Source organism: Kogia breviceps, chromosome 10 (assembly GCF_026419965.1).
Source record: "Kogia breviceps isolate mKogBre1 chromosome 10, mKogBre1 haplotype 1, whole genome shotgun sequence".
Classification (NCBI taxonomy): Eukaryota; Metazoa; Chordata; class Mammalia; order Artiodactyla; family Physeteridae; genus Kogia; species Kogia breviceps.
In genome coordinates, this window is record NC_081319.1 from 70,918,680 (window position 1) to 70,942,593 (window position 23,914).

Below are 23,914 nucleotides of genomic sequence, written 5' to 3' on the forward strand. Positions count from 1 at the left end.
GGAAATGTAGTCAAGACCCTGAAATTCAGAAATCCCAGGGTATTACCTGGGAACGGCACTGCCTCTTCTCAAAGTGACTCGACAGACCCACCCAGGCTGGCTCTTTACCTTGGTGGCTTCTCCAGACACCTAGGAGGAGGTGGCTGTCAGAGGGAGGGGCTCTTCAGGACCAGCTCAGCTCAGACTCCTGAATCTGGGGGACCACAGGAAGGAATTGCTGCAAAAACAGGACTTGGAGGGTGGAGCAATGGGAAGAAAAGTTACCCCAGGGCAGTGGTCAGTGCCATGGGAAACCACACTGGGCTAGAGAAAGGTCATGTGCCGTGTGGTAGACACACCTCTAAAGGGCCTTCCTCCTCTACAGAATTGGTGCCAGCAAGGCCTGGCCTGCTCACCTTGCCATGTGCTTTCCCTCCCTGCCACTTCAGCTGTCTGAAGTGAGTGTGAGATCTTAGTAACCCCCACCAATGTACATTTACAGGATACCCGCACAGGCATGCTCCTGTGTTCCTGGGGAACAAGGATACATACGGCAAACTGGGGCAACTGTTACTAGGCCAATGGGGAAAACCAGTTCTGCAAAAGCATCCCAGGGCCTTCCCTGGGCATGACCCAGCCCATACCTGTGAGGAAGTATGACCAAAGTGCCAAACCCCAGCTCTCCGAAGCCATCTCCCCTAGAACAAGGGCAGAGAAACATTTGGGGAACCAAGCTTGCCCTCAACTGGTATTAAAACCCCATCAGCTGGAAGCCCAGGGTCTCTAGGGGCCAGCATGTTCCATTTGTAAGTTCTGCCTGTTTATAGGCAAAAGCAAATGTTGGACAGAAGCAAATGAAGGGAGCTTTGCCTTTTCCAGAGAAGGCCAAGCTCAGTGCTTCAGCTGGGCCTGTGTCCACTCTTTCTGCTGTAACCATGGGACTGCTACACCAACCGACTTGGTAAAACCCGACAATGTCATCTGCAAATAGTCTGAGAGGACAGCTGGGTGTTTGGGTGGAACATTTTCTGAAGCTGGTAGGACCTTTAGAGCTCCTGTCTCCCTGGGAAGAGGCCTAGGCACTAGCTGTTGCTCTGTGAACTGGAGTCTCGGCTTGTCTAATTCAGAAAACCACCTAATGACCCGAGCCTTCGCCCTGCCCCCTCCCCACAACATCCCCCCGGGCCTGCCGGCCGGCTGATCTACACCAAGCCCAGGCACTTCTCATGCCCAGGCCAGGCTGCCCCAAGTCCTGTCACTTTACACACAACCCTTCTCACACAACCACAAAGGACTAAGAAAGACCCTGCAGACAGTTAAGCTCATAAAAATAAGAGACTCCCCACAAAGCTCCAAATCACCACCAATGCATTTATTTGAGGAAGAAAGGGTCAAATCTTATTAGGAACTTTAAACTGGATAGGAATAGACACTGATCTGCCTAACATCTGGGTGTTCACAAGTGCATAGGTAACCATATCCTGCACGTAAGGCATCACCATTAAACCAATGAACATTTGACGAAAAGGACACGTTCTGAGCAGTCACATGATTTCCCTTTCAGAAGGTGCTGCCTCATCAGAAAAGTAGTGTTGAGAAAAACGAAGACAGCCTCCTAGCAAAGGCCTGGACATGACAGCGGCCTCGTGAAAGGGGATCACACCTTATTTACAAAGCAAGAGAGTGAAACTCCCAGCTGAGCTGCAGGATGAGAGCTGGGGCTGACTCAAGGGGTGTGAATGGAGGTTGGGACCTGACTTCATGAGCCTTTGCCCATCCAGTGTGGGCCTCCACAAGCCATTCTTCGGCCTCCTGCACAAGGCAGACTCAGGAAATCTGCAAAGTAAGGGGATTCTGCCCCAATTCCCCAGCCCCACCCCACCCTTCCCCAGGTCTAACTGTGACCAATCCATTGGATGCAGCCTCACCCCCACCCAACCCCTACTTCTGGACAGACACATGACATATATGGAAACCGAAGCCCAGCTGTGCTGGAGCACATCTAGGTGCTGCTGGGTTGGTTGTCTTACAGGTGCCCCGAGAAGATCAGGCCTCACCCACGGTGGCCAGGCTGAGACAGCGTGTTTTTTTTTAGGTGATTCAGGTTACTCCAGAGCAAAGCACGATCCTGATGACACCCGGCGGAAAAGCAGGCTGGAGCCTCGAAAGAGCTGGCCCTGGATTGGAAGGAGCAGTAGGGTCAGTGAAAGGAAGGCCATGCTTCTCATCCCACCCCAAAGCGAGGCCAGCGAAAGACAAAGAAGGGTCCAGTAGCTCAGAGACCCCAGAGTCGGAGATAGAGGCCCTAGGTTTGCATTTCTGAGGGCAAGGTCAGAATCTGCTCTGTGCTGAAGCACAAGGGGGCAGTTTATTTCATGCCACAGGGTGTCCAGTATTTTTTTCTTTAAATTTATTTATTTTTGGCTGTGTTGGGTCTTATTGCTGTGCAAGGGCTTTCTGTACTTGTGGCGAGCGGGGGCTACTCTTCGTTGTGGTGCGCGGGCTTGTCACTGCGGTGGCTCCTCTTGTTGTGGAGCACGGGCTCTAGGTGCGCAGGCTTCAGTAGTCGTGGCACACGGGCTCAGTAGTTGTGGCTCGCGGGCTTAGTTGCTCCGTGGCATGTGGGATCTTTCTGGACCAGGGCTCGAACCTGTGTCCCCTGCATTGGCAGGCGGATTCTCAACCACTGCGCCCCAGGGAAGTCCCGGGTGTCCAGTATGCACCGGGCTACTGAGTAGGAAACCCCCAGAGGAGACTCACTGCCCTCTGGCTTCAGAGCCCAAGTGGACTGGGGCTCCTCCAATACTAGAGGACGTGATGCATGTAGGACCAACTGGATTCGCTGGAAGGCCTGCGTCTGTCTCTGGCCTCCCTGCTTTCCTCCTATCCGTCCTTCTCTCAACCTTGAGGCCAGTCAGTGTGCTAGCTCCTCCTGCCCAGGCCACTGCCCCATTTTACTCTGAAGCCAACCAAGGCCAGGAAAAGGTAGGGATCTGTCCTGGGCCAGCCACCTGGATCCCTGACCCAGAGCTCCAGACAGCAGGAGGGTGCTTGGGCACAGAACACAAAGACTTCAAGACTGGCACCCTCGCCAAGCTCACCACATGGCCCAGCTCCACCCTCAGGCTCTCCTGGCCCCTGGGGCATCCTGCACAGGTGGAGGGAGGGGCCGGCCTCCAACATGCCAGGTGTGTTTTCATCCCAGGTTACTTGAGGTATAAGAAGTTCTTGGGCTTCACCACCTATCCTATGGGCTCCCTCATACTTGTTTTAAGAGTCTTTGAGAGGTGAAGAAAAGAAGACCTTGTCTGATGTGTAATTCTTAAGCAAATTCAGATCTGACCACCTCAAACCCCTTCTACAGGTCATGGAAAAAAAACCGAATGAACTTTTTGGCCAACCCAATAAAATAAAGTGAAAATTTAATTTAAATGCCTCAAACCATAAGTCTACATTCTCTTTATCCTCCTTACAACATCAGATTCCACGACAACCCCTTAACTTTTCATGTAATGAAGAGTCCACAAAACCTTTCCATCTGACTGATGTGGTGGAAAAGTGAGAAAAACCTCCCTGGAGAGCAGGCTTACCTGTACACTCAGGTACTTCCAGCAGTGGATCCAGGATTTGAACACTGGGGAATAAGGGGGTAGCCCGGCCTGCAGCCTGCGGGGAAGGAGAGCATGTTAGATCCAGAGAACAGCGGGAGACGGACCAGCTAAGGAAAAGGAGCCCTCATGAAGGAATGCCTTGGGGCTGCCACCACCCCCATACCGAACCACAGATTCCTCCCAAAGGGGTGAGATGAATCCCAGAGGAAGCCAGGGGGCCTGGTGGGCCGAGTCCACACACAGAGCAGGTGGGATGGGGCAGGGCACTGGACGGGCTCAGCCAGGTCCCCCCAGCAGCCTTGGCAGGGTGCCTGCGTAGGGGCATACACCTACCCGCAGTTATTCACAGCCATGAGATCACCGACCAGCAGGAAGGGGTAGGTCAGCATGCTCACTGCAATCTGCAGGGAGACCTGAGGGTCAGTGAGGCCACCTACCACCAGCCCCCAACCCCGGCTCCAGGAGCAGACACACCTTAGACCGAGGCCTGCCTCTAGCCATCTCCAGAGCTGGCCTCTGAAGACCCGCCCAGGCCCCCAACTCAGTGGGAAGAGCAGCTGGCCAGACTTACCCCCATCACAAATTTAGTGTAGCTCCGGATGGCCAGGGCCTGGCTGAACTGAAAAGACAAAAACGGAGACTGGTTTGCCCCAGGTACCTCGGGATGCAGACTTCAAACATGCAGTCCCCGGCCCTGTCCGCGCTGCCTGGTCTGCAACCCCTTCACCTTGCCCTCCACACTGGCCTCACACCCCCTCTGCACTCAGCTCCTCACATGCCCACTGCACACACTGTGCTCCCTTTCAGGGCCTGCCAGCAGCTTCGGTGGCCTGGCAGTCAGAGCCAAGAGAAGATCTGGGAGGCAGAAGTAGGATATCCGGACTGGAGGGCCTTCTGTGACCCAGCCAGGGATGGTGAGCGGAAGAGACGAGGTAGGTAGGATCATGGGCTGTGGCCTACGTAACCTCCTCCGAGCTGTAAGCTGCGAGGGCTGGGCCTTTGTTTGCCTTGATCAGTGCCTGCCCAGGGCTCAGCGCACAGTAAATGCATACTGAATGGAAAGTCAGGCACCCATATGAACTGCACACAGAATCCTGGGTCCTGTAGCAAAAGGTGAAGGGAAACCCTGGGCTTACTGCCACCCTACCTCACCAAACTCTCGCCCCCTTCAGGCCCCAACTCCTGAATTCAAGTTTGCCCATGAAACAGCCCCAAACTACAAAGGGTGACTACCTATCCCTCAGCTTCCTGAGACATGGCCATCCCACCCGATGGATGCCCTGCAACCCTGGGCGGAGATTTGCTCAGCCCTCTGCCTGAGCGCAGCCTCATCTCAGCCTTTAAGCCACACAAAGAAAAGCATGTGAAGTGTCGACTGCTGTTCTCAGTGAGGTTAAGTGCAGCAGCCCCTGGTCAAACACCTGCCCACCTGGACTGGAGGAACCAGTCAGCTGTGGGACACCCCTCCCCCTCAAGGCACTCCAGCTGTCCCAGGCTTGTTCTGTATGTGACAGCAGCAGCTGACCCACCCATATCGCCCCTGAGAAAGGGGCATTGTTGTGCTACTGTAACTGCAAGTGGGAGCTGCTCTCTATGGAGCAACTGGAATCTGCTCACATTAAAAGGCCAGTTAAGACTCACCTACCCAATTCAAATGGCCAGTTTCCCCTCTGCCCCAGCTGCGAGCTCTCAGAGGTACCCCTCACCAGACTCTTTCCCAGACCACCCCCACCCCGGAACTGCCATTCTGGGGCCCAGACACAGACACACGGAGACTAGGAACCCCGCCCACCCCAACAAGGTGATTCTGGCAGACAGGTCCCCAGTCCCTCACCCAGCCTCCGAGGGTGGGTGATTCCCACTGGTAGAATGTCTGGCTCCAAGGAACCCCTGCCTATCACTGCTCCCCAACTCTTACCTTGGGTCAGGGAGAACCAGCTGACCTATCAGATCCCCAAAAACCTTTCCTCAACAAGTGCCTTTTAGAAGGACCAAGGCCTCCCCGTGCCTGACCCAATCTGCCGAGAGGTTTGTGCATCCCAGGCTGTGTAGACCACTAACGAGAGTGGGGTGCACCTGCATGGTACACTTCCTAGCTGACTGAAGCACCCTCGGCCTGGCCCAGGGAAGGACCTAGTCCCAGCCCTGTCAACTCGCAGGCAAGGGCCCCAGGAGAGCCCTTCAATCTCTGGATCTCGTCTTTCTGTAAAACAGGATGTTATACCTGCTCTGTTCCTTTCACAACTGAGGTGCTGTCAGGATCAAATGTCATAACGTTCACTAAAGGGCTTGAAAAAGCCTAAAACACCGAGTGGAAGTTCAAGGGTTATTACTAGCTGGTCTACGTTCTGATTGACCAGGGATCCTCAGTTTGGTTTGAGTCACTGCCTCAAACTAGCTGTGGATAAGCTAGGGTCTGTTTGACCTAAAGCTGCCCAGGGACGGGCATTCCCATAAACCCCTCTACGTCTTGTTAGCGATCTCCTCTCTCGAGGCCGTTCTCCTCGGAGGCAAAGCTGACCCAGGGACAACCAGAGTCTTCTCCTCAGACCCCTCCCCAGAAGCCCTCTCCAGCCCTAGGGGCCCAGTACTCAGAATCCCAGAGTCCTCAAGTCTGCCCCATACCCTGGGCATCCGCAGTACATGGAAAGATGGACAAGTCCTTGTTCCAACCAACCTGGGAACCTGGATTCTGGTCGTTTCCCAGCCCCCCTGGGGTGTCACTCACGCTGTCATCCACCAGGTAGGCATTGATGAAGTGGGCCAGCAGGTTACAGCCCCACAAGAAAACCACATCTCCCAGGAGGTGAGGGATTAAGCCGCTAAAAAACAAGGTGAGCAAAGATGAGCAGGGGAGGGAAGACAACAGTTCCTCGGGGCTCGACACCCAGGAAGCAGGCAAGGATGTTCCAAGCTCAAAACTTCAGCATATCCACCAGCACCACCTCGGGAAGGAAGCCCGCAGGGGCTACGTGGGCCAGCAGCTATCCACAGCAGGAAAGCAGTGTTCCTTTCTCCGCGGGGAGTGGGGGGTGGTATGTGTGTTATATGCTACATCTGACAGCACAAGTTAAGCTTATGGTCTCACAAGCAGTGTTCAAACCACAGAAGCTGGGCCTTAAAATGTGAATGGTGCAAAATCCGGGATTTTCCAATGCAGATTATGAAAGAGTACCTACACGTTAGCAGTCTTCTTCTGGCCTTTTTACTCAATCCACTCTCACAAAACACTTTGCTCAGTGCACCTGTATTCACCCCTGGAATGTTCCATACAAGCTTTTACAAGGAGGGCTGACTTGCGGCCATGGCTCTAGGCTCACAGAGCCTAGCCGCTCTGTGGCATATGGGATCTTCCTGGACCGGGGCACGAACCCGTGTCCCCTGCAGCATCAGGCAGACTCTCAACCACTGAGCCACCAGGGAAGCCCTAGGAGGGCTGACTTTTAAAATGATGGCCTTTAGAATGCGCATCTCCACATACTAATGTGAAGTTTCCCTAATACACAATGCTGAGGGCAAAAAGCCAGATTGAGACCAGTGGGTCCTGTGTGATACTTGTGGGTTTGGGTTTTTTTTTCGTTTTATTTATTTATTTTTGGCCGCATTGGGTCTTTGTTGCTTTGTGCAAGCTTTTCTCTAGTTGCGGTGAGCGGGGATTACTCTTCGTTGCAGTGCGTGCGCTTTTTGTTGCGGTGGTTTCTCTCGTTGCAGAGCACGGGCTCTAGGCGCACGGGCTTCAGTAGTTGTGGTGCATGGGCTTAGTTGCTCTGTGGCATGTGGGATCTTCCAGGAGCAGGGCTCGAACCTGTGTCCCCTGCATTGGCAGGCGGATTCTTAACTGCTGTGCCACCAGGGAGGCCCTTGTGGGGTTTTTTTTTTAATGTGTTTATTTGCTTGTTTAGATATAGAAGGACATGGAAAGATCTCCAGAAGAACGGCTATCTCTTGGAGAGAGGACACAGAATTATGATTTTTGAATTTTCAAAAATCTTATTTCAAAATATTTGAAAGTTCAAAATACCTGTACACATCTATGATATGAGAGATATGAATAAAGTGAACCTTCATGAATGCAATTTCCAATCCTGTTGCTTCCACCTGTGCTCAGACTGACTTTTCACAGGTACACTCAGTGGTTTCTGAGTACGTACATCACCTGTTCTACAAACACATGAAGGAAACAAAAGAACCCAATGGGTAAGGTATCTGTTGTGTGGGAATCCTACTCACACACCAAAAAAGAATGTATACAATGAGCGTGAAAAACACCAGAGGTGGTGATATGCAGTGTTTTAGGGTGTGAAGCACCAGTCACACAAGCAAATATTTATTCACACACATATATATGCACACCCATACATATGTGTACATATACATAGATATGAATATGTGCATATATAAATCAAGGTTTATTAACCTTGACACTATTGATCTGTAGGTCTGGATGATCCTTTGTCATGGGGGCTGACCTCTGCACCGCAGGATGTTTAGCAGCATCCCTGGTCTCCACCCACTAGATCCCAGCTGTGATCCCAGACATCAAAAGATGTCTCCAGACATTACAGATGTCCCCTGGGGCAAAATCACCTCCTAGTGAGAACCACATACACACACAAACACTCGCCTACACACACAACACCTGGCCGATGATGAAACCACAAGATGAGTTAACAGAGAGCCCCATGTCTAGTGTACTGTGTATTTTACAGCATGTATGTCTCTGCCTAGACCTTAAAAAAGCAAAACAAAAAATATTTGTCAGGCCTGGATTTTGGGTTCTGTTTGTAGTTTACAGTCTTTTTTGGCGTGAGTTTTCTTTACAGGTGGAATAAGATGGGTGTGAGACACCAAGGAGGGCAGGAGGTCCGGGGCCCTCAGGAGATTGTGTGCCCTGAAGACATCTGCTCTGCAGAAACACAGGCCCAGCACGGCCAGGTCTTGACTTTTTAAGAGAAGCCAGAAATAGGGATCGTTTTGTGAAACATCCTAAATGTTGAATATGAAGAACTAATTTCTCAGAAGTGCTATGTCAAACAGGATCCATCAGCTGGAGTCAGCCTGTCAGCTGCCAGGGCTTGACCTTCAGCCCAAGTCACAGATTTTCAGTGACTTTTCAGCAGTGAAACCAAGGACGATGGAAGACCTAAAGACCAGCCTCATGCCCACCCCCAGCCCTGGAGCACATGGACGGGGGTAGTGGGGTCGGGGGTGCGGTTTTGGCCACCCACACCCCCAGTGTGCTGGACAAACAGTACCATTTCTGTGTAAGCCACGATGTGGACAGGGCTGGGCAGCTTTGTTCCCGATGATCTGTAGCTCGCATAGGCCATGGAGCTCTACGGGCCAAGGTGCAGCTGCTCAGGCAGGGACAGAGCCCTATGGTTAGTGAGGCCAACAGCTGTGGACTGAGGGCTGAGAATGCGCCTGTTAGTAGAGCCATGCTCCATGGCCAGTTATGGGGTGTATAAACTCACGTACACAAAGAATCCCAGCAGCCCCTCTTCTTTGAAAATCTTCCCAATGGAGCTCAACACACCGCTGTGGAGAACACAGGGATACAACGTCACCCGGGGAACTTGGAGAAGCCCGTGCCCTGGTGTGGAGCAGAGGCTGCCACCCTTGCTCAGAGCCATCCAGTCCTGGCCGGGATGGGGAGGGGGCATTCTCTGTCACCAGGCAGAACCCAAGTGGAGATGATTTCAGTTCTTGTTTGGGAGTGAGAGGGCGTCTATGCAGTTTATGGAGACTGGGGAAACCCAACCACCCACAGGGGCAGAACCCCAGTTCTCTACTGCTTTTTTCTATGGATCTGGAATGTAGACATGAACCTTCTAGCCTGGGCTGCTGCACAGGTGACGGAACCTTCTCTTGCCTGGCTCTAGTGCTTAATTCTGGCTGAAAGAAGCCTGCATGTCCCACAGAGAGAGAAGGAGAGGTGGCGAGTGGAGAGAAGCACCTTCCCAGAGGGCAGAGAAGGAATACAGGCCCCTGCGGCAGTGGGCCCTGAGGCAGGAGGCCCTGCAATCAGACTGCACAGACGCAGCTTGGGAAAAGGCATCTGGCCCTCCCCAGCAGGGAACTCGGGGATGCGCACCCTGCCCACTGCAGCCTGTTAGAGATCACAGGACAGACTGGGATGTCTTAGGTGTGAAATGCAAAGGAGGCTCAAGTGCAACCTCTGGGACCTGTGACAATGCCAAGTGACCTGTTCTGCATAGAGGCTCTGTGAAGCCGAGAGGGCCAGGGTGGCCTAGGAGAAAGACGGTGGGAGCCAGAGCCCTGCCAGGCCCCACTACCCTTCCTCTCAGGACAGTGGCTCAGCCCACTGGGTTCTAAGCCCACTGGGGGAATGGACCAATTTCCCATTAGTGAACTCAAATGAGGTACCAAGGCAGCCAAGCTTCCTGGGGCAGTGGCCCCAAGGACAGCAGCAGAAAACAACTGAACCCAGGAAATAAGAATCTGAGCGAGGAAGGATAACAGATGCATGTACTCCTACCACGAGCCTCCAGGACCCACCTCCTGTCCTGCACTGAGCCTCAGAGGGGCAGGGAGGGCACAACTGCCAAAGGGAAGGACTGTGTAAACACACCTATGCCCCTACAGATCCAGCTCAGTGCCAGGCATGGCAGGTGCTGCATAAATATCTGGTAAGCAATGGAAGGACCAAGCCCCAAGGCCATGGGGTGGACGGCCACTTAGGAGAGAATGAAACGAACTCTAAGCTGGCTTCTGTGACAGCTGGAAAAAGGGCTAGGGCATAACCTAGGGGGTCTAGGAGGGAACCCCGCCAGGACTCCTAATCCAACTGGACTCCAATCCCACTCACCCCTCTGCAGGGCATCTAGGCTCATCCAGGGCTGCCCCAGACAAGAGAGGGAGAAAATACCCCTGGACCCAGACTATGGTAGCCACTACCCCATTCCTCTGAAGCTGGCACATAAGAAATAGGGCAGAAAAGGGGCAGCAGCTGACCACAGTATGGCCTGCCCTGGCAGACTCTGAATAGTGACAGGGCCACTCCTGCCAACCCTGAGAAGAATTACCTACCTGTACTTGGCCTCCCGTCCCACAAACTGGACCATGCAGCGCATTGAGATGACTGAGGAAAGAGAAAACACACACAGGTGACATGGTGGCCAAAGCCCAAGACTCCCCAGCTGTGGGTGAGGTGCCCAGCACAGTGGCCACTGCACAACACAGCCCGTGTCAGAGCGAGGGAGGGGAGGAGGGCCCCTGGGATTCCCCATCACACCCCATGACCACGGCATCCCGTTTCTTCTGGCTGGGAAGAGCCCCAGCTCCCTTTGGACTGAACTCCCGGCCAATTCCAGTGATACTACTTCCCAGTAATTCTACCACTGCCCGTCTACAGCCCATGAGGGGTCACCCCACGGCTGAGATGCAGTCTCCAATGGGGAGGCTCACCATGCAGGGGGTGGGCCAGCATGCGGGACACGCACTGCATCATCATCTCATAGGAGGTCTGCAAGAGAGCAGAGGGCGGGGACTTGGTCTGGCCTGTCTCTGGAACTGGTACTCACCGGGAGCTATAAGCACTTACAGGGGAAAACTGGGATCCTGCAGCACCCATGTGGGGTCGGTCTACCTCAGATGGCCCCCCTTGTCACCCACGCAAAACTCCCTCTACCCAGGACTGCTGCCAGGTCCCAGGCCAGGTCCCATGGCGGCTGAGAGGTTTTCTGTGATTCCCTGCAGTGGCCCTGCTGGGGCTCCTTCCACATCCCACCCCACTGTGCACACAGCAGGCCCCAACTGTGACTCTTCAGTGACCTGCCCAACTGGGCAGTGAGAGATAATCAGGCTCTCCTCTCCAATTCCAGGTACCCACCTCCTTCACCACTTTCTTCAGAGAAGTCTTCATGTCATCTTTGTTGGCAACCTGCTCAATCTCATCTGGAGGGAAAACCTGAGGTGCAAAGAACAAAGGTGGATCAAAAGCAAAATACAGGTGCGCCTCTTCGATGTAACTTTGAAGGGATGGAGAGGGCAGGAAACAGCTCCTACTATTTTCTTGGCCATGTCCATTAGCTGGGCCCGCCTTGGGTAACCCCCTGGGGCTGAAGCTAGGGGGGAGAAAGTCCCTGCCTAGTTTCACATTTGTAAGAAAGCAGGCAGATGGTGAGGCAGGGGCCTTTCCAATTGAGGAGACTTGGCATTGGACCACCAGGGCTTGGAGTCTGGCTTTGGTGCTAGGGTGGAGCCCTGACCAGTGTGGGAACCGAGAAGCAGGACCGGTGCACATGGCTGCCTCCAGGGGTGGCAGGGGACTCGGGCAACTGGTCCTGGCTTCACCCCGGGCTCACCTTCTTCATGCTGCCTCGGGTCACGGTGGAAAGGGCGTTGGACATCAGCCGGGGGCTCAGGCCTCGGAACAGCCCTATCTTCCCATCCACTTGCACAATGTACTTGGCTACAAGAAAGCAGAGGTGGCAGCGTCACATTCAGCCCAGACGCACCCACTCCTGGGTCACATTCACACCCAGACCAGACGTAGCCTGTCCTTCTTCAGTACTTGCTGACTTCAGTCACGGAAGGGAGCACCGTCCAGGACCCTGGAAGCAATCGGGCCCCACCCCCAAACATCTTCTCTAGCCCATTTCTTTTTGTAAAACCTTCAAAACATATTTTTCTGACGAACAAGTTCATATGTTTTTCTTTTTGTAGTTTGGAAAATCTACTTGGCAAACTTAGCTACAGTTTCTCAACTCAGCAACTTAAGAGCTGCAACCTAGGAACCAATTCTATTGCTTATAAAAAATGTTTTTCTCTGGGAAAAGAAAAAATGGAAAAAGGTAACCACAAGCGGTGATGAAGTTTGCAAACTAAGGTAGGGAAAGAGGAAAAGAAGGGCTTCCAGGGGAAAGGCTCAAGAGTGTCCTTTGAGCATGCCACGGAGACGGCCATCCCCACCTCGTCACTGTGCTGCATCCAGGATCCCACCTGGCACCTACTGGCATTTACTAATTACAGGGGGGAAAGCCAGTGGAGAAGTAACTAAAACAGAGGCATCAATGAACTATTCTACAGAAAAAAACTTAAGTGGTCAGGGAAGCTGGACCCTGACCCTGTTTGAGTCAGTGTTTTTTTGTTTGGGTCTCTAAAAAGATACTTTCTTAATGTTTTACTGTTTTATTCAATATCAACTTTTAAATGATGTTCAAAACGGAGACATATTTTTATAAACCTGCATACCTGGAAGCTGGCAGAACATTCCCTCAGACAATGTGCTCCCCTCGAGCCAAGACTTTAGCTCTCCAGCACCGCACAGTGGCGGGAACCAGCAAGGGAGGGTGCCGTTCTCTCCTCTGCCACATGTCTGCCAACAGCAATTCCATGTGGCAGCTGTATGGGCTTCCCCTGGTCCCGAGAGCACCTGGTACCTGCATGTTTGGCTTCCTGAGATTGGGGTGGTGCTGGAAAGAGAGGAGTAGGAGGAGAGAGGACACTGGGCGACGTGGCCAGGATGTCCTGCTTCACGGAGTGAACAGGCAGAAGGAAGGTTTATTTTGGGGGAGGGGAGAGCCAGTCAGCAGAAGGGAGAGCTGGCGGGATAAAGCCTGAGTGTGGTCTCCAGCAGGACACTTAACCTCTTTCCATCCAATTTCCTAGCCAGAAAAAAAGGGAGTAAGGACCCCTATTTCTCCCCATCTCAGAGCTGAATTATGAACAAGTGAGAACAGACAAAGGTATGCAGAAACGTCTACAGAGGCCTTTGTGGGCCCAAAGGGCCCCCTGGCTGGCAAGGGGCTCCTTCATTCCATGGTTTCTCTGTAGTCCCTGAAAACTCTCCAGGAAGTTCTTTCTGGGAGAAGACCAAAGAATGTCATGGCAGCTGTGGCACTTTTCATAGCTGATGGGGCGTAGTAGACCCCGTCCAGACAGTCGCTAGACAGCCAGACAGCTGAGCCCCTCCCCAACACCAGGAGCCTGCTTACACCATCTGCACTGAAACAACATTTATATAAATGGCGGGGGGCGAGGGGAGCACCTCAGAACTCTGCTCATCTCTGCAAGAGGCAGTAAGGTGATTGTCAAGACCCCTCTGCCCTGAGTCCTTTCGGGAATGACTGTGTGACATGAACAGAGATGATCTGGGTTCCAACCTCTCTATGGCTAGAGCCTGCATAGTGGTGTATGGAGGAATCACACGTAGGGGCTGGCAGCCCGCCACCCCGGCCTCCTGCAAATCCAGCATCGCTCTGCATACCGGCTTTCTTGCACTACAGTGGGGGGTGCCTCCCTGATTCTGTGACGTCCTCCTTCCCCACGCTGACAACTTTTAAGTGAAACAAATATGAACAGATTTCCCCGCAAAATGACATGTTCCACCTGGCTCTATACTGTACTCAACGATGAGGTGGCAAAACTAGAAGAGAAACATGACATCAGATTCTGCCAGCAGGGTGTGAAATGAAAAAAAGGTGACAGGAGGCGAGGCCCCAAGTTATTTGGTACAAAGAAAGATTTTCAGAGAACATGCTAGACTGACTAAACAGATAAGATGGGCAAAGGTGGAGGGAGCATGAGAGGGTCAGCCTGGCCGTGAACACAGAGAGCAAAGGCACATTTAAAGAAGTCTGGGGAGTTGCCTGGTGGCTCGTGGTTGGGATTCCAGGCTTTCACTGACGTGACCGGGGTTCAATCCCTGGTCGGGGAACTGAGATCCTGCAAGCCGTGTGGTGTGACCAAAAAAATAAAAAATAAAAAAAATAAAGAAGTCTGGGAAGGGTGGGGACTGGGAGAGGGACAGGGATGGTGGATTTGAAATGGCCTTGGCCAGCTGGGGGTCAGGGGATGAGCAGCACAGGCAGCTGGTGGGCTTTGCTGGCAACAGGGAAGCTCCACCGTGGTGGGCTTCCTTTATTTATTTATTTATTTTTATTTAAAATTTTTTTTTTTGCGGTACGCGGGCCTCTCACCACTGTGGTCTCTCCCGTTGCGGAGCACAGGCTCCGGACGCACAGGCTCAGCAGCCATGGCTCACGGGCCCAGCCACTCCGCGGCACGTGGGATTTTCCCGGACCGGGGGACGAACCTGTGTCCCCTGCATCGGCAGGCGGACTCTCAACCACTGCGCCACCAGGGAAGCCCTGTGGTGGGCTTCCTGATGCAGAGACCCTCTGGCAGACAAGGCTGCAGGAGGCGGAGGGGGCGGGTGCTTGTATGGAGGGCCTGGGCATGAAGAAGCTGATAAAGGAGTATGGGGCCAGAGCAGTTAGCAGCCTTCCTGAGCTTATGCAGTTCACGAGGGCACACCAGGGGTGAAGCCGAGACCCACCATGTGCTGTTCTACACCCAGGGGATAGAGATGCCTGAGTGAGTAGGCACCACTGCCTGAGGAATGCAGGGGAACAGGACAAAGGAAAAGAACCAAGGAGGCCCCAATGGGCCTCCTGCTGGAGGAGCAGGAAAGCAAAAGAACTGCTAAAATGGCAGCCAGACTGCTCAGAAGGCAAAAAAAAAAAAAAAAAAAAAAAAAAGGAAACCCCCCCACCCCACCCCAGCTTCCAGGCACAGCCTGGGGTGGCCGGGATGACAGGGACCATTGTCCTGGACTGCCCTCTCTCAGGCACCTGTCTCCCTATCCTGCTGCCTGGGCTGATAGCTGGCAGCTCACACAGAGGAGCTGGACCAAAGCTGTGTTGGTCACCTGCTCCCATCCTGACACCCTGCTGCCTCTGACCCCTCTTCCATGCCAGCTCTGACTCTGGGTGCCCCATGCTGCCCGGCGTGCGCCCCAGGGCCACCTGGGCCTGTTCTCTGTTTGACGCTTCTTTTCTGTCTCTCTCGGTGTGGGCTTTCCTGCCTGGGAAGCACACTCACCGTAGGTGAAGAAGCTCGGCAGATAGAGGACCTTCCTCCCCAGCACATTGGTCCCAATGGTGGGGGGCATCGGCTCATGACCTACCTTCAGAATCAACAAATACAAAGGGAAAGTCAGATTCTACTGTTGATTCAGTCTCACTACTTCTCACCTTTCCCAGGCCTCTAACTCTTCTCCTACAAAGTCTAATGCTATTTCTGTTGATGTTTTCCCCATCAAAACATGCCCAAAATTTCATCAGTGTCTATTACTATCAACATCGTGTAATCCCCCAATGCACAGAAATGTCCAGTCCCAGATACCACCCTTACCACAATCCAAGTCACCCCATCCCTCAACATTCTTACCTTCCAATTCCAGATATTTCTAGTGCAGAACCCCCCCGTACTTCAAACCCCATGCTCATCTCAGAAAAAAAATCTCAGTTAATTTTCATTGCTAGGTTAAAACATCAGTCCAGTCTCAATCCCAAATGTGGCAACACCAAAACACATCACACCCAAATCTCAGCCCCGAACTTCAGATAGCTAATTCACCCCACACTCAAATTTCTTACTGTACCCACTGCAGATGTTGACAAATCTGCCCCTCTCACTCCCAGCCACCTCAAATCCCAGTTGCTCCTCAAACAATTCCTCAACTGTGATCTAATCTTGATCATCCTATATCCCTGTGACAGAATGACCCCTTCATTTCTGCAGGGTTATCGTAATTCTTGCTGTATAGATGCTGGTTATAATTAAGGTATGTGTTAAACTCATGGGTGGGTGAAGGACCAAGCCACCCAAACCTCTGTGAGGAGGAGAGGTTTCTCCTGAGGGGTGAGGTCATTTGTTATGCTGCCGATTAATGAGAAGATTCTCTGCTGCCAGGCAAGGGGCTAAGGTGTCTAGGAGACCAGCGCCTTAGTGGGATGTGAGAAGGCCCTTCCCTGGCAGGGGACCAGGGCTGTAGCCCTGTCCCTCAGAGCAGGCCAGACAAATCCATGGACCAGAGGAGCTCTTCTTGGATGTAGAAACAGCAGGGTTGGGAAGCTCTGCCTTAAATAGAACTAGGTATGCTTCCAGCGTTTTCTGGGCTCAATTTCCTTTCTTCCTCACCTTACTCAAGTTCAGGCTGTCCCTTACGGATGGGATTCTGAGCTACATGACAGATTACTGATCATAAATTAAGAAACTCCCTCCACGATGGAGAACTTCTTAAAAGAAAAACATCTTTCCCTGATGGTGCAGTGGTTAAGGTTCTGAACTTTCACTGCCTTTCACTGGAGAGGGTGCAGGTTCAATCCCTGGTCAGGGAACTAAGATCCTGAAAGCCAAGTGGTGTGGCCAAAAAAAAAAAAAACAAACATCTAGCCCAGGGGAGCTGAAGGAAAGGGATGGGCAGGTGAACCAAGCAGTTAGCCCTCCCCTGCCAGACCTTTCCCCTTCTGGGTTAAAAGCTCAAAGGTTCTGAGGTTAGTTTTGCTTTGATTTTGTTCTCTCATACAGGCAGCATTCCATTTACACCCTCAACTCCAAGTCTGAGCCAATGTTCTTTTGCTGCCTTATCCACTCCAGTCACAACTGGGGAGGCCCATCGATTCCAATTTCACCCTTAAACCTGCTTGTTCCCTTCATCCTGTATCCCCATGGCTCCCAAATCTGTTGAGTCTATTTTCTTAACTTCCACCTGTGTTATCAAAGGCACGCTGACCCTATCTCACTCCTATTCCCTTCACTCTCAAGTTCTAATTATTTGTTCCCAAGTCTACTCACCCAATTTCATCCCCAAATCTGTTAACCCAGTCCTAACCACAGACAAAGCTGTGGTTCTATACCATATACCGGCAGAGTCAGTCCCTCAAATCTCTAACACCCATGAGCCCTGATCTCAGGCACTGCATTCTTATGCACTTAATCGGGACAACCCCCAGATCTGCCAATCCAATCCTGCCATCCACCCGCAAACTGGGATCTTCCTTTTTGCAAGATGTTATCGCTGATTCCCAAGCTATACCCATTAAGATTTCACCCTCAAGGACTTCCCTGGTGGCACAGTGGTTAAGAATCCGCCTGCCAATGCAGGGGACACGGGTTCAATCCCTGGTCCAGGAAGATCCCACATGCCGCGGAGCAACCAAGCCCATGCGCCACAACTACTGAGCCCGCACTCCCGCAGCAAGAAAAGCCACCACAATGAGAAGCCCACACACCGCAACGAAGACTAGCCCCTGCTCACAGCAACTAGAGAAAGCCCGCATGCAGCGATGAAGACCCAATACAGCCAAAAGTAAATTAATTAATTTTTTAAAAAAAGACTTCACCCTCAAATATGTTACACTCAGCACCAGCTGCGTTCACATTGGGTAGACCACCTATCACCCCAACTGGGCTCCCTCATCCGTACCCACCCCACACACAGTTCTTCTCACCCTCTGGACTTCCTCATTCCCCAATTCCCTATCCTCCCCCATTCTCCATTCTCTTTCATTCCTCAACTGCCTTTCCAAGTGACCCTTATTTCAATTTTCTTCTCCTGTAAACCAAACCTACCAAGATCCAAATGATGGAGCCACTTCCAGGTTCCTTCACATGGAGCACCCCCCCATTCCTTGTACTCCAACATCCTCCACTCCACAGACACTCCTATCAGCCACCCTGAAGTCCCAGTCCTCACCCAATCTAACTCCATCATCCTTGCTTCTCATCTCAGGTACCACCAATTCCAAAGCCTCAATTTCTCTACCAAAGCTGGAATCTCTATTGCTGCAAATACAACCTGAATTTTTATAAGTAAAGGAGCCCTCACTCCCAAATCACAACCAAATGCCAGTCTCGACCTTCCCCCGTCAGCCATTTCCAAATCTCAGTCACCGTGATGTCCCTGAAGGAATCTCCTCGTTCTCTGTCACATTCCTTGTCACACTCCAAAATCCACTGCCCCCATTCCTCAGACCCTAGATTTCAATTACTCCTATTCTCAAGTCCCTCTCATTTCAACTGTATCTCCCATTCTCAGTTCATTATCAGGACAGTAAATTTGATACCCATTTGCCTCAACTCAAATCAAATCTCAAGTTTTGGTTAGGTCTCCATCTCAAACCCCCCCCCCCGCCCCTTAACTGAAAATTCTAGGCTAAATCTTCAGATATTAGTCCAAGCCCAAACCATCCACATCTACATTGTGCTCATCTCAGTCATACCCACCTAATTCGGCCAAATGCACTCTCTCCACCTCAGCTCGGGCGCCCCGTTCCAGCTCCATCTCTCCCCTTCTCAAGCAGCCCAATTCATCTGTAAGGCACTGCTGGTCCCACCAAATATACCGAGTGCCCCTGCATGCCTCGATTCCAGACATATCCTACTTTGGCCTCATTTTCTGCCAGCCCCTACACATCCTGCCACCCTGTGTTCCAACTGGCCCTTCTGCCCAATATTCCACTACGCCCATCCCCCTCAGCCCCCCCCCATACAGCTCCCATCGCCAACCATGAATTCAATGTTCTCCTCCAAATGCGTCATCCCGTTACCCCTAAAAGCCTCCTGGCTCCCCTTTCCAGACAAATCGCCACTACCCCTCCCCCACTGCGTCGTCCTATCTGTTCCCCTCCCCCAAAGCACGTCATCCTGTCCCCTCCTCCCAACAAATCTGTCGTCGCCATCAAATACAGAGCCCCTATCTCCTGGAAACCGATTCGCCTCCGCCTCTCCCACCAAATTCCGTCACCGTTAAATCCAGTGCCCCCGTCCCCTTCCTCCCCGGAGTCTGATGCCCATTTTTCTTTCCTAAATTTTTGGCCATGACCCCCAGTCCTTTGTCCCCACCCCACCCCAAACCGCTTTAAATCCACCTCTATCAAATACAGAGCTTTTGCTCCCCTTCACCCTAAATATGTGCTCATCTTCTGAATATTCTGTCTTGGCCCCCAATCCTCCTCCCCACCCAATCGCCAAAACTTCCCACCCCTCCCCCATTTCTGTTGTTTCTTCTTTCACCCCAAAGTGCTGCCACTTCCCTCCTGGTCCAAGTCCATCGCCTCCATTCTTTCGTCTCCCAAACCTATCTCTCCATTCCATCGCCCCCATCCCCTGCACCCCCAAATCCCTTGTTCCTTCCACCCTCTCCCAAATCTGTCGCTGACCCCTTTGCCCCCTTCTCCTGCATCCCCAAACCCATGCCCCCTGCATCCCCAAATCCCTCACCGTTTTCCTCCTCTCCCGCTCCTTCTGCGCACCAACCCGCCGTCCCCGCCCCTCTCCTCAAATCCGTCGCCATCGACTCCCCCGCCCCCATCTTCCTCCAGATCCTGGCCTGTCACCTTCTTATCAGCCCCCACCTCCTTATGGCGCCCTTGGTCCCACACCTGGATGAGCAGCTTCACGTAGAGCAGCGGGTGACTGAGCGCCGTCACTCCGGCGCCCAGCGCCACGAAAAGAGCCTCGGTGGTCGGGGCGTTGTCCCCGGAGCCCAGGCCACCGGATGCGCCGTCCATCCTGCGGGCCGAGGGTTGCGCCGCAGGCCGAGGGTGGCGCGGATGTGCGCGGTGTGCAGGCGGCGGATCGCGAGCCCGGGCCTCGACCCCCGCCGCCGCTCCGCCGCGAGCTCCAGCTCCTGCTCCGGCTCCCGCCATCCCCGCGGCACCGCCGCGAGCCCAGGGCGCCACTTCCGGGTCGGAAGCCCCCATGGCAAAGGGGGCGGTGAGGTCACTCCCCCCGTCACGTGACGGGACGGGCGTCCTGCCCCTCGCTGGCGTCAGGGGGCGTGGCCGGGCCGCACCACTCGCGGCTGCGGGGGAGTGAAGAAATGTAGGCGAGGCGGGCGGTAAGCGACGGATGCGGTCCCCGGGCGGGGTCGGGTCCTGGCTCAGCGCTGGGTTGTGAGCCGGGGGCCAGTGGTCGCGGGCGACCGGGCCCTGGGTTCGGAGACTGTGAAGGCGGCCGCAGGCCCGGGCGCTCCCCCGGGAGCCCCGGAGAGCGGCAGGGGCGGGGCTCGGAGGTTCTGGAAGCCAGATGCCCCCAATATGGTCTGAGGCCCTTCCAATCCCCCTCCCAGGCTTCGGGAGTTTTCTCCGCAGTTCTGGGCCCGCCTTTTTGCGGCTCTGTTCCGGGGCCCCCCTGCCTGCGAGGCCTCCCGCTGCAGGCCGAGTCCCTTCGCGCTCACCAGCCTTGTCTCACCCCTTTGCCCTCCCCACGAGACCAAATCCAGTTGCACCTCGGCGGTTGTGGTCTTCCTCCTTTGCAGTTGACCCTTCGCCAACCTGCCTTAGAGCTCATGGTTAGAAAATGTGTTTTGCCCTATTTACTTCACTGGGTCTGAAGGTTTTATTGAGTCCTTCAGCGTGAGCACACGCAAGCGTTCTGCTAGGCGCCGATAGTCTAGTCGTTAGGTAATAAAAATGAGTAATAACTGGCTCTTAAATCGCACTTATTTGTGCCACCTTTTGAAGTGCTTTGCAGCGAGATAACTCAAGTATGATACTCTCAGCAGCCCTGTGAGCAAGGTGTTTATTCCAGCACGTGCCCTGTTCATGTTTGTCAATTGTGCCCATCCCCTGCAAGAACACCTAAAGCCTGCTAGTTGTGGAGGTGCTCAATAAAAGTTTCTGTTTCAGCGGAAAGAAAACGAGTATCCAAGAGTCGGCAGGGACACAGCAATGGGTGACCTGATCCCTTTGTCTGTATTTATCCTGTGTTCATTGTGAGAAAGTTCTTTAGAATAGACATCTGCCTTCTGACCCCTTAATCCGGGTTTGAAGTCTGCCCTTCCTGCCTCCCTTCCTGCCTCGCCCCCTGAAAAGCCACCGCGAGGCTGGCTACTCCTGACAACAAATAACTCTGTACACTTTACACATCTAAATCCTGTCAGTCCGCCTCCCTCACTTGCTCTCTCCCCCACAGTGGCCTCTCTAACCCAGGTTTGTTCTGGTCTGAGTCACTGGAAAGCCTCCTAGCCCTTTCAGGTTACAGTGTTTGCCTCTTCAAACACAGCTTTCATCAAACCTACCTCCCACCCACAGGAGCACTTTAATTGACTTCCTTTTGCCTGGATTCTGATTTAGCTTTCTTAACAGGGACCTTAAAGTCAGCTTCATCTACAGCCACATCTAACGTTACAGCGCCTTGCTAACTCCACCCGGAAGAGTGGGGTTACCTTCCTTCTGAAACTTCGTCATACAAACCTTCTCCTCCTCTGGGCTTTTCCTCCCCATGTTTCTGCAGCTGTTTTTCCTTCTGAACCCCATAGTGTGTCCACCATTAGGGCCTTTTACTCTGCCATACGTAGTCACCTTACTTTTTGTGTGTATTTGGTCCTTTTAGAATGGTTCCCTGTAAAGCAGCTACATTGTGTTGCATTATCTTGTATCTTTGCACCAACTATGGTGATATACATAGAGTAAATGTTCAGTGAATTGTTTTTAAGTAATTGAACAGTTTAGCCCAAGAAATTAAAGTAAAACTAGGTCAGTTAAAGCTGTTAGATCCCTAAGGAATGAAGTGGAAGCAAATGCAAAACTGCCCTGTAGCTGTTTCCGCAACTCAGGGCTCATAGGGACAAAAAGAGGAAGAAAAAAAAAATCCTCACGATAAGAATATTACAAACCACTCAAAAACATAAAGAGTAAATGTGCAAAACAGGAGGTTTAATACTCGTGGGAACTTGATGTAATAAGCAATCTGAAAGAAACTTTAAGGGGAAAATGGTAGTTTTCAAATGAAGGCAAAGATAAAGAATAGAAAGTGCTGAAAAGAAAAAGAAAAGGACATTGTGAAAAAAGAAGGTATATCTGAAAAGGAATCAAATACTCATCTAGAAATGAAAAGTATACTCACTGAAATGATTGAGTGAAAGAAAATCTTGCTCAGCATTCTCTCTACTGAGCACCCTGGCAGTATGTACTCAGAGCTATGAAGCAGTTAGCTCTGGGCTGGTTAGTGCCTCCCTGTGTGTGCCTCCCATTTACCCTCTGTGACTGCCTCCTCACAGGGCTTACTGTGCAGCACTGTGGCTGCCTGCTTTCCTGTCAGTCTCCTCATTAGACTGTAAGTTCTTGGAGTCCAGGGACTATCCTATTCATGGTTGGCACAGCGCCTGGCACGTGGTAGGAGCCCACTAAATATTTGCTAGAAAATGAATGAGCAAATATACTTTTAACAGTTATACAAAGTTATTTATGGTAGCACCACTTAAAGAATGAAAAGTTGGACTTCCCTGGTGGCACAGTGGTTAAGAATCTGCCTACCAATGCAGGGGACACGTGTTTGATCCCTGGTCCGGGAAGAACCCACATGCCGCGGAGCATCTGGGCCCACGTGCCACAGCTACTGAGCCTGTGCTCTAGAGCCTGCGAGCCACAACTACTGAGCCCACTTGCTGCAACTACTGAAGCCCACGCGCCTAGAGCCCGTGCTCCACAACAGGAGAAGCCACTGCAAGGAGAAGACTGCACACCACAACGAAGAGTAGCCCCCGGTCACCGCAACTAGAGAAAGCCTGTATGCAGCAACGAAGATCCAATGCAGCCAAAAATAAATTAAAAAAAAAAAAAGAATGAAAACTTTAGGGGGCTTCCTTGGTGGTGCAGCAGTTAAGAATCCGCCTGCCAATGCAGGGGACGTGGGTTTGAGCCCTGGTCCAGGAAGATCCCACATGCCGTGGAGCAACTAAGCCTATGTGCCACAGCTACTGAGCCTGTGCTCTAGAGCTCGCGAACTACAACTACTGAGCCCATGTGCCACAGTTACTGAAGCCCATGCGCCTAGAGTCCGTTCTCTGCAACAAGAGAAGCCACCACAATGAGAAGCCCGTGCACTGCAACACAGTAGCCTCCACTCGCCACAATTAGAGAAACCCCGTGCACAGCAACAAAGACCCAACGCAGCCAAAAAAGTAAAGAAAATAAAGAAAGAAAGAAAAAAAAAAGAATGGAAACTTTAGGAAGACCTATATGCCCCAAAGTAGGATCAAACAAACAGCAGAGAATTAACAAGAAATATTACTCTTGGTAATTCCCTGGCGGTCCAGTGGTTAGGACTTGGTGCTTTCACTGTTGTGGCCCAGGTTCAGTCCCTGGTTGGGGAACTAAGATCCTGCAAGCCTCGCGGTGCAGCCAGGAAAAAAGAAAAAAAGAATACTGTTGAGAATTGCTAGGTATATAGATCACCAGTACCCAGGATCCTGTGGGGAACTACTGTTACAATGAAAAGACAGAATACAAGATAGTAAGTACCCATTATTGCAACTAAGTTGACATCACACAAACCAGGTCAGGAAGGAACTTGAGGTGATGCCAAGGCCAGCATGAGAGTTCAGGCCTCACCTGGGGAAGTGCAGGTGTCAGAATTTATCCTGGTATAAAGAAGGTGGGTTTGTCTGGATGCAGGCTCCCTGTTTACTAGTTCCAAGCAAGAATGTTCTGGCTGCTGCCTCTGTTCACCTGCTTGCCTGGGGTAGGGGTGCGGCGCACTGGCCTTCCGTCTGTACTGAATTCCTGGGG

At 52.4% G+C, this 23,914-nt stretch overlaps 2 protein-coding genes across 14 annotated transcripts in view; one reads left to right on the plus strand and one right to left on the minus strand.

Annotated features, from left to right (window-relative positions):
• Window positions 1–1,330: 1,330 nt before the first annotated feature.
• On the minus strand, window positions 1,331–20,148 carry MTCH1 (mitochondrial carrier 1). 4 transcript variants are annotated; one of them, XM_067006121.1, is made up of 12 exons: window positions 19,757–20,148; window positions 15,438–15,522; window positions 11,918–12,024; window positions 11,443–11,520; window positions 11,019–11,076; window positions 10,641–10,692; window positions 9,069–9,128; window positions 6,268–6,412; window positions 4,162–4,209; window positions 3,924–3,991; window positions 3,570–3,645; window positions 1,331–2,156 (listed from the first exon to the last, which is right to left on the minus strand). In XM_067006121.1, the coding sequence occupies exons 1-12, from the start codon at window positions 20,102–20,104 to the stop codon at window positions 2,085–2,087; spliced, it is 1,197 nt and encodes a 398-aa protein (XP_066862222.1). In that variant the 5' UTR covers window positions 20,105–20,148; the 3' UTR covers window positions 1,331–2,084. The 4 variants fall into 4 exon arrangements, with proteins under 4 accessions (XP_066862222.1, XP_058932410.1, XP_058932409.1 ...); XM_059076427.2 differs by having other exon boundaries at window positions 6,319–6,412; window positions 19,784–20,145; XM_059076426.2 differs by having other exon boundaries at window positions 19,784–20,144.
• An 8-nt stretch (window positions 20,149–20,156) lies between these two features.
• Window positions 20,157–23,914, plus strand: part of FGD2 (FYVE, RhoGEF and PH domain containing 2) — a 53,318-nt gene continuing 49,560 nt past the window's right edge. For 6 of the 10 annotated variants that reach the window (XR_010835083.1, XM_067006118.1, XM_067006111.1 and 3 more), the window contains exon 1: window positions 20,159–20,241. The gene's annotated coding sequence lies outside the window, so the exon portion shown is untranslated. Of the gene's footprint in view, window positions 20,242–23,914 lie in introns of all 10 variants that reach the window. The other 4 variants (XM_067006119.1, XM_067006116.1, XM_067006114.1 and 1 more) reach the window with 4 other exon arrangements.

What these genes read in the sequence shown, in the direction of transcription:
- MTCH1 (XM_067006121.1), bottom strand. Translation starts at nt 20,104, where the DNA reads ATGGGGGCTTCCGACCCGGAAGTGGCGCCCTGGGCTCGCGGCGGTGCC. An exon ending in ACCAAGGGCGCCATAAGGAG is followed by an intron (nt 15,523 to 19,756) that starts GTGGGGGCTGAT and finishes TTGATTCTGAAG; the next exon opens with GTAGGTCATGAGCCGATGCC. An exon ending in GCTGGCCCACCCCCTGCATG is followed by an intron (nt 10,693 to 11,018) that starts GTGAGCCTCCCC and finishes CTCTTTCCTCAG; the next exon opens with TCATCTCAATGCGCTGCATG.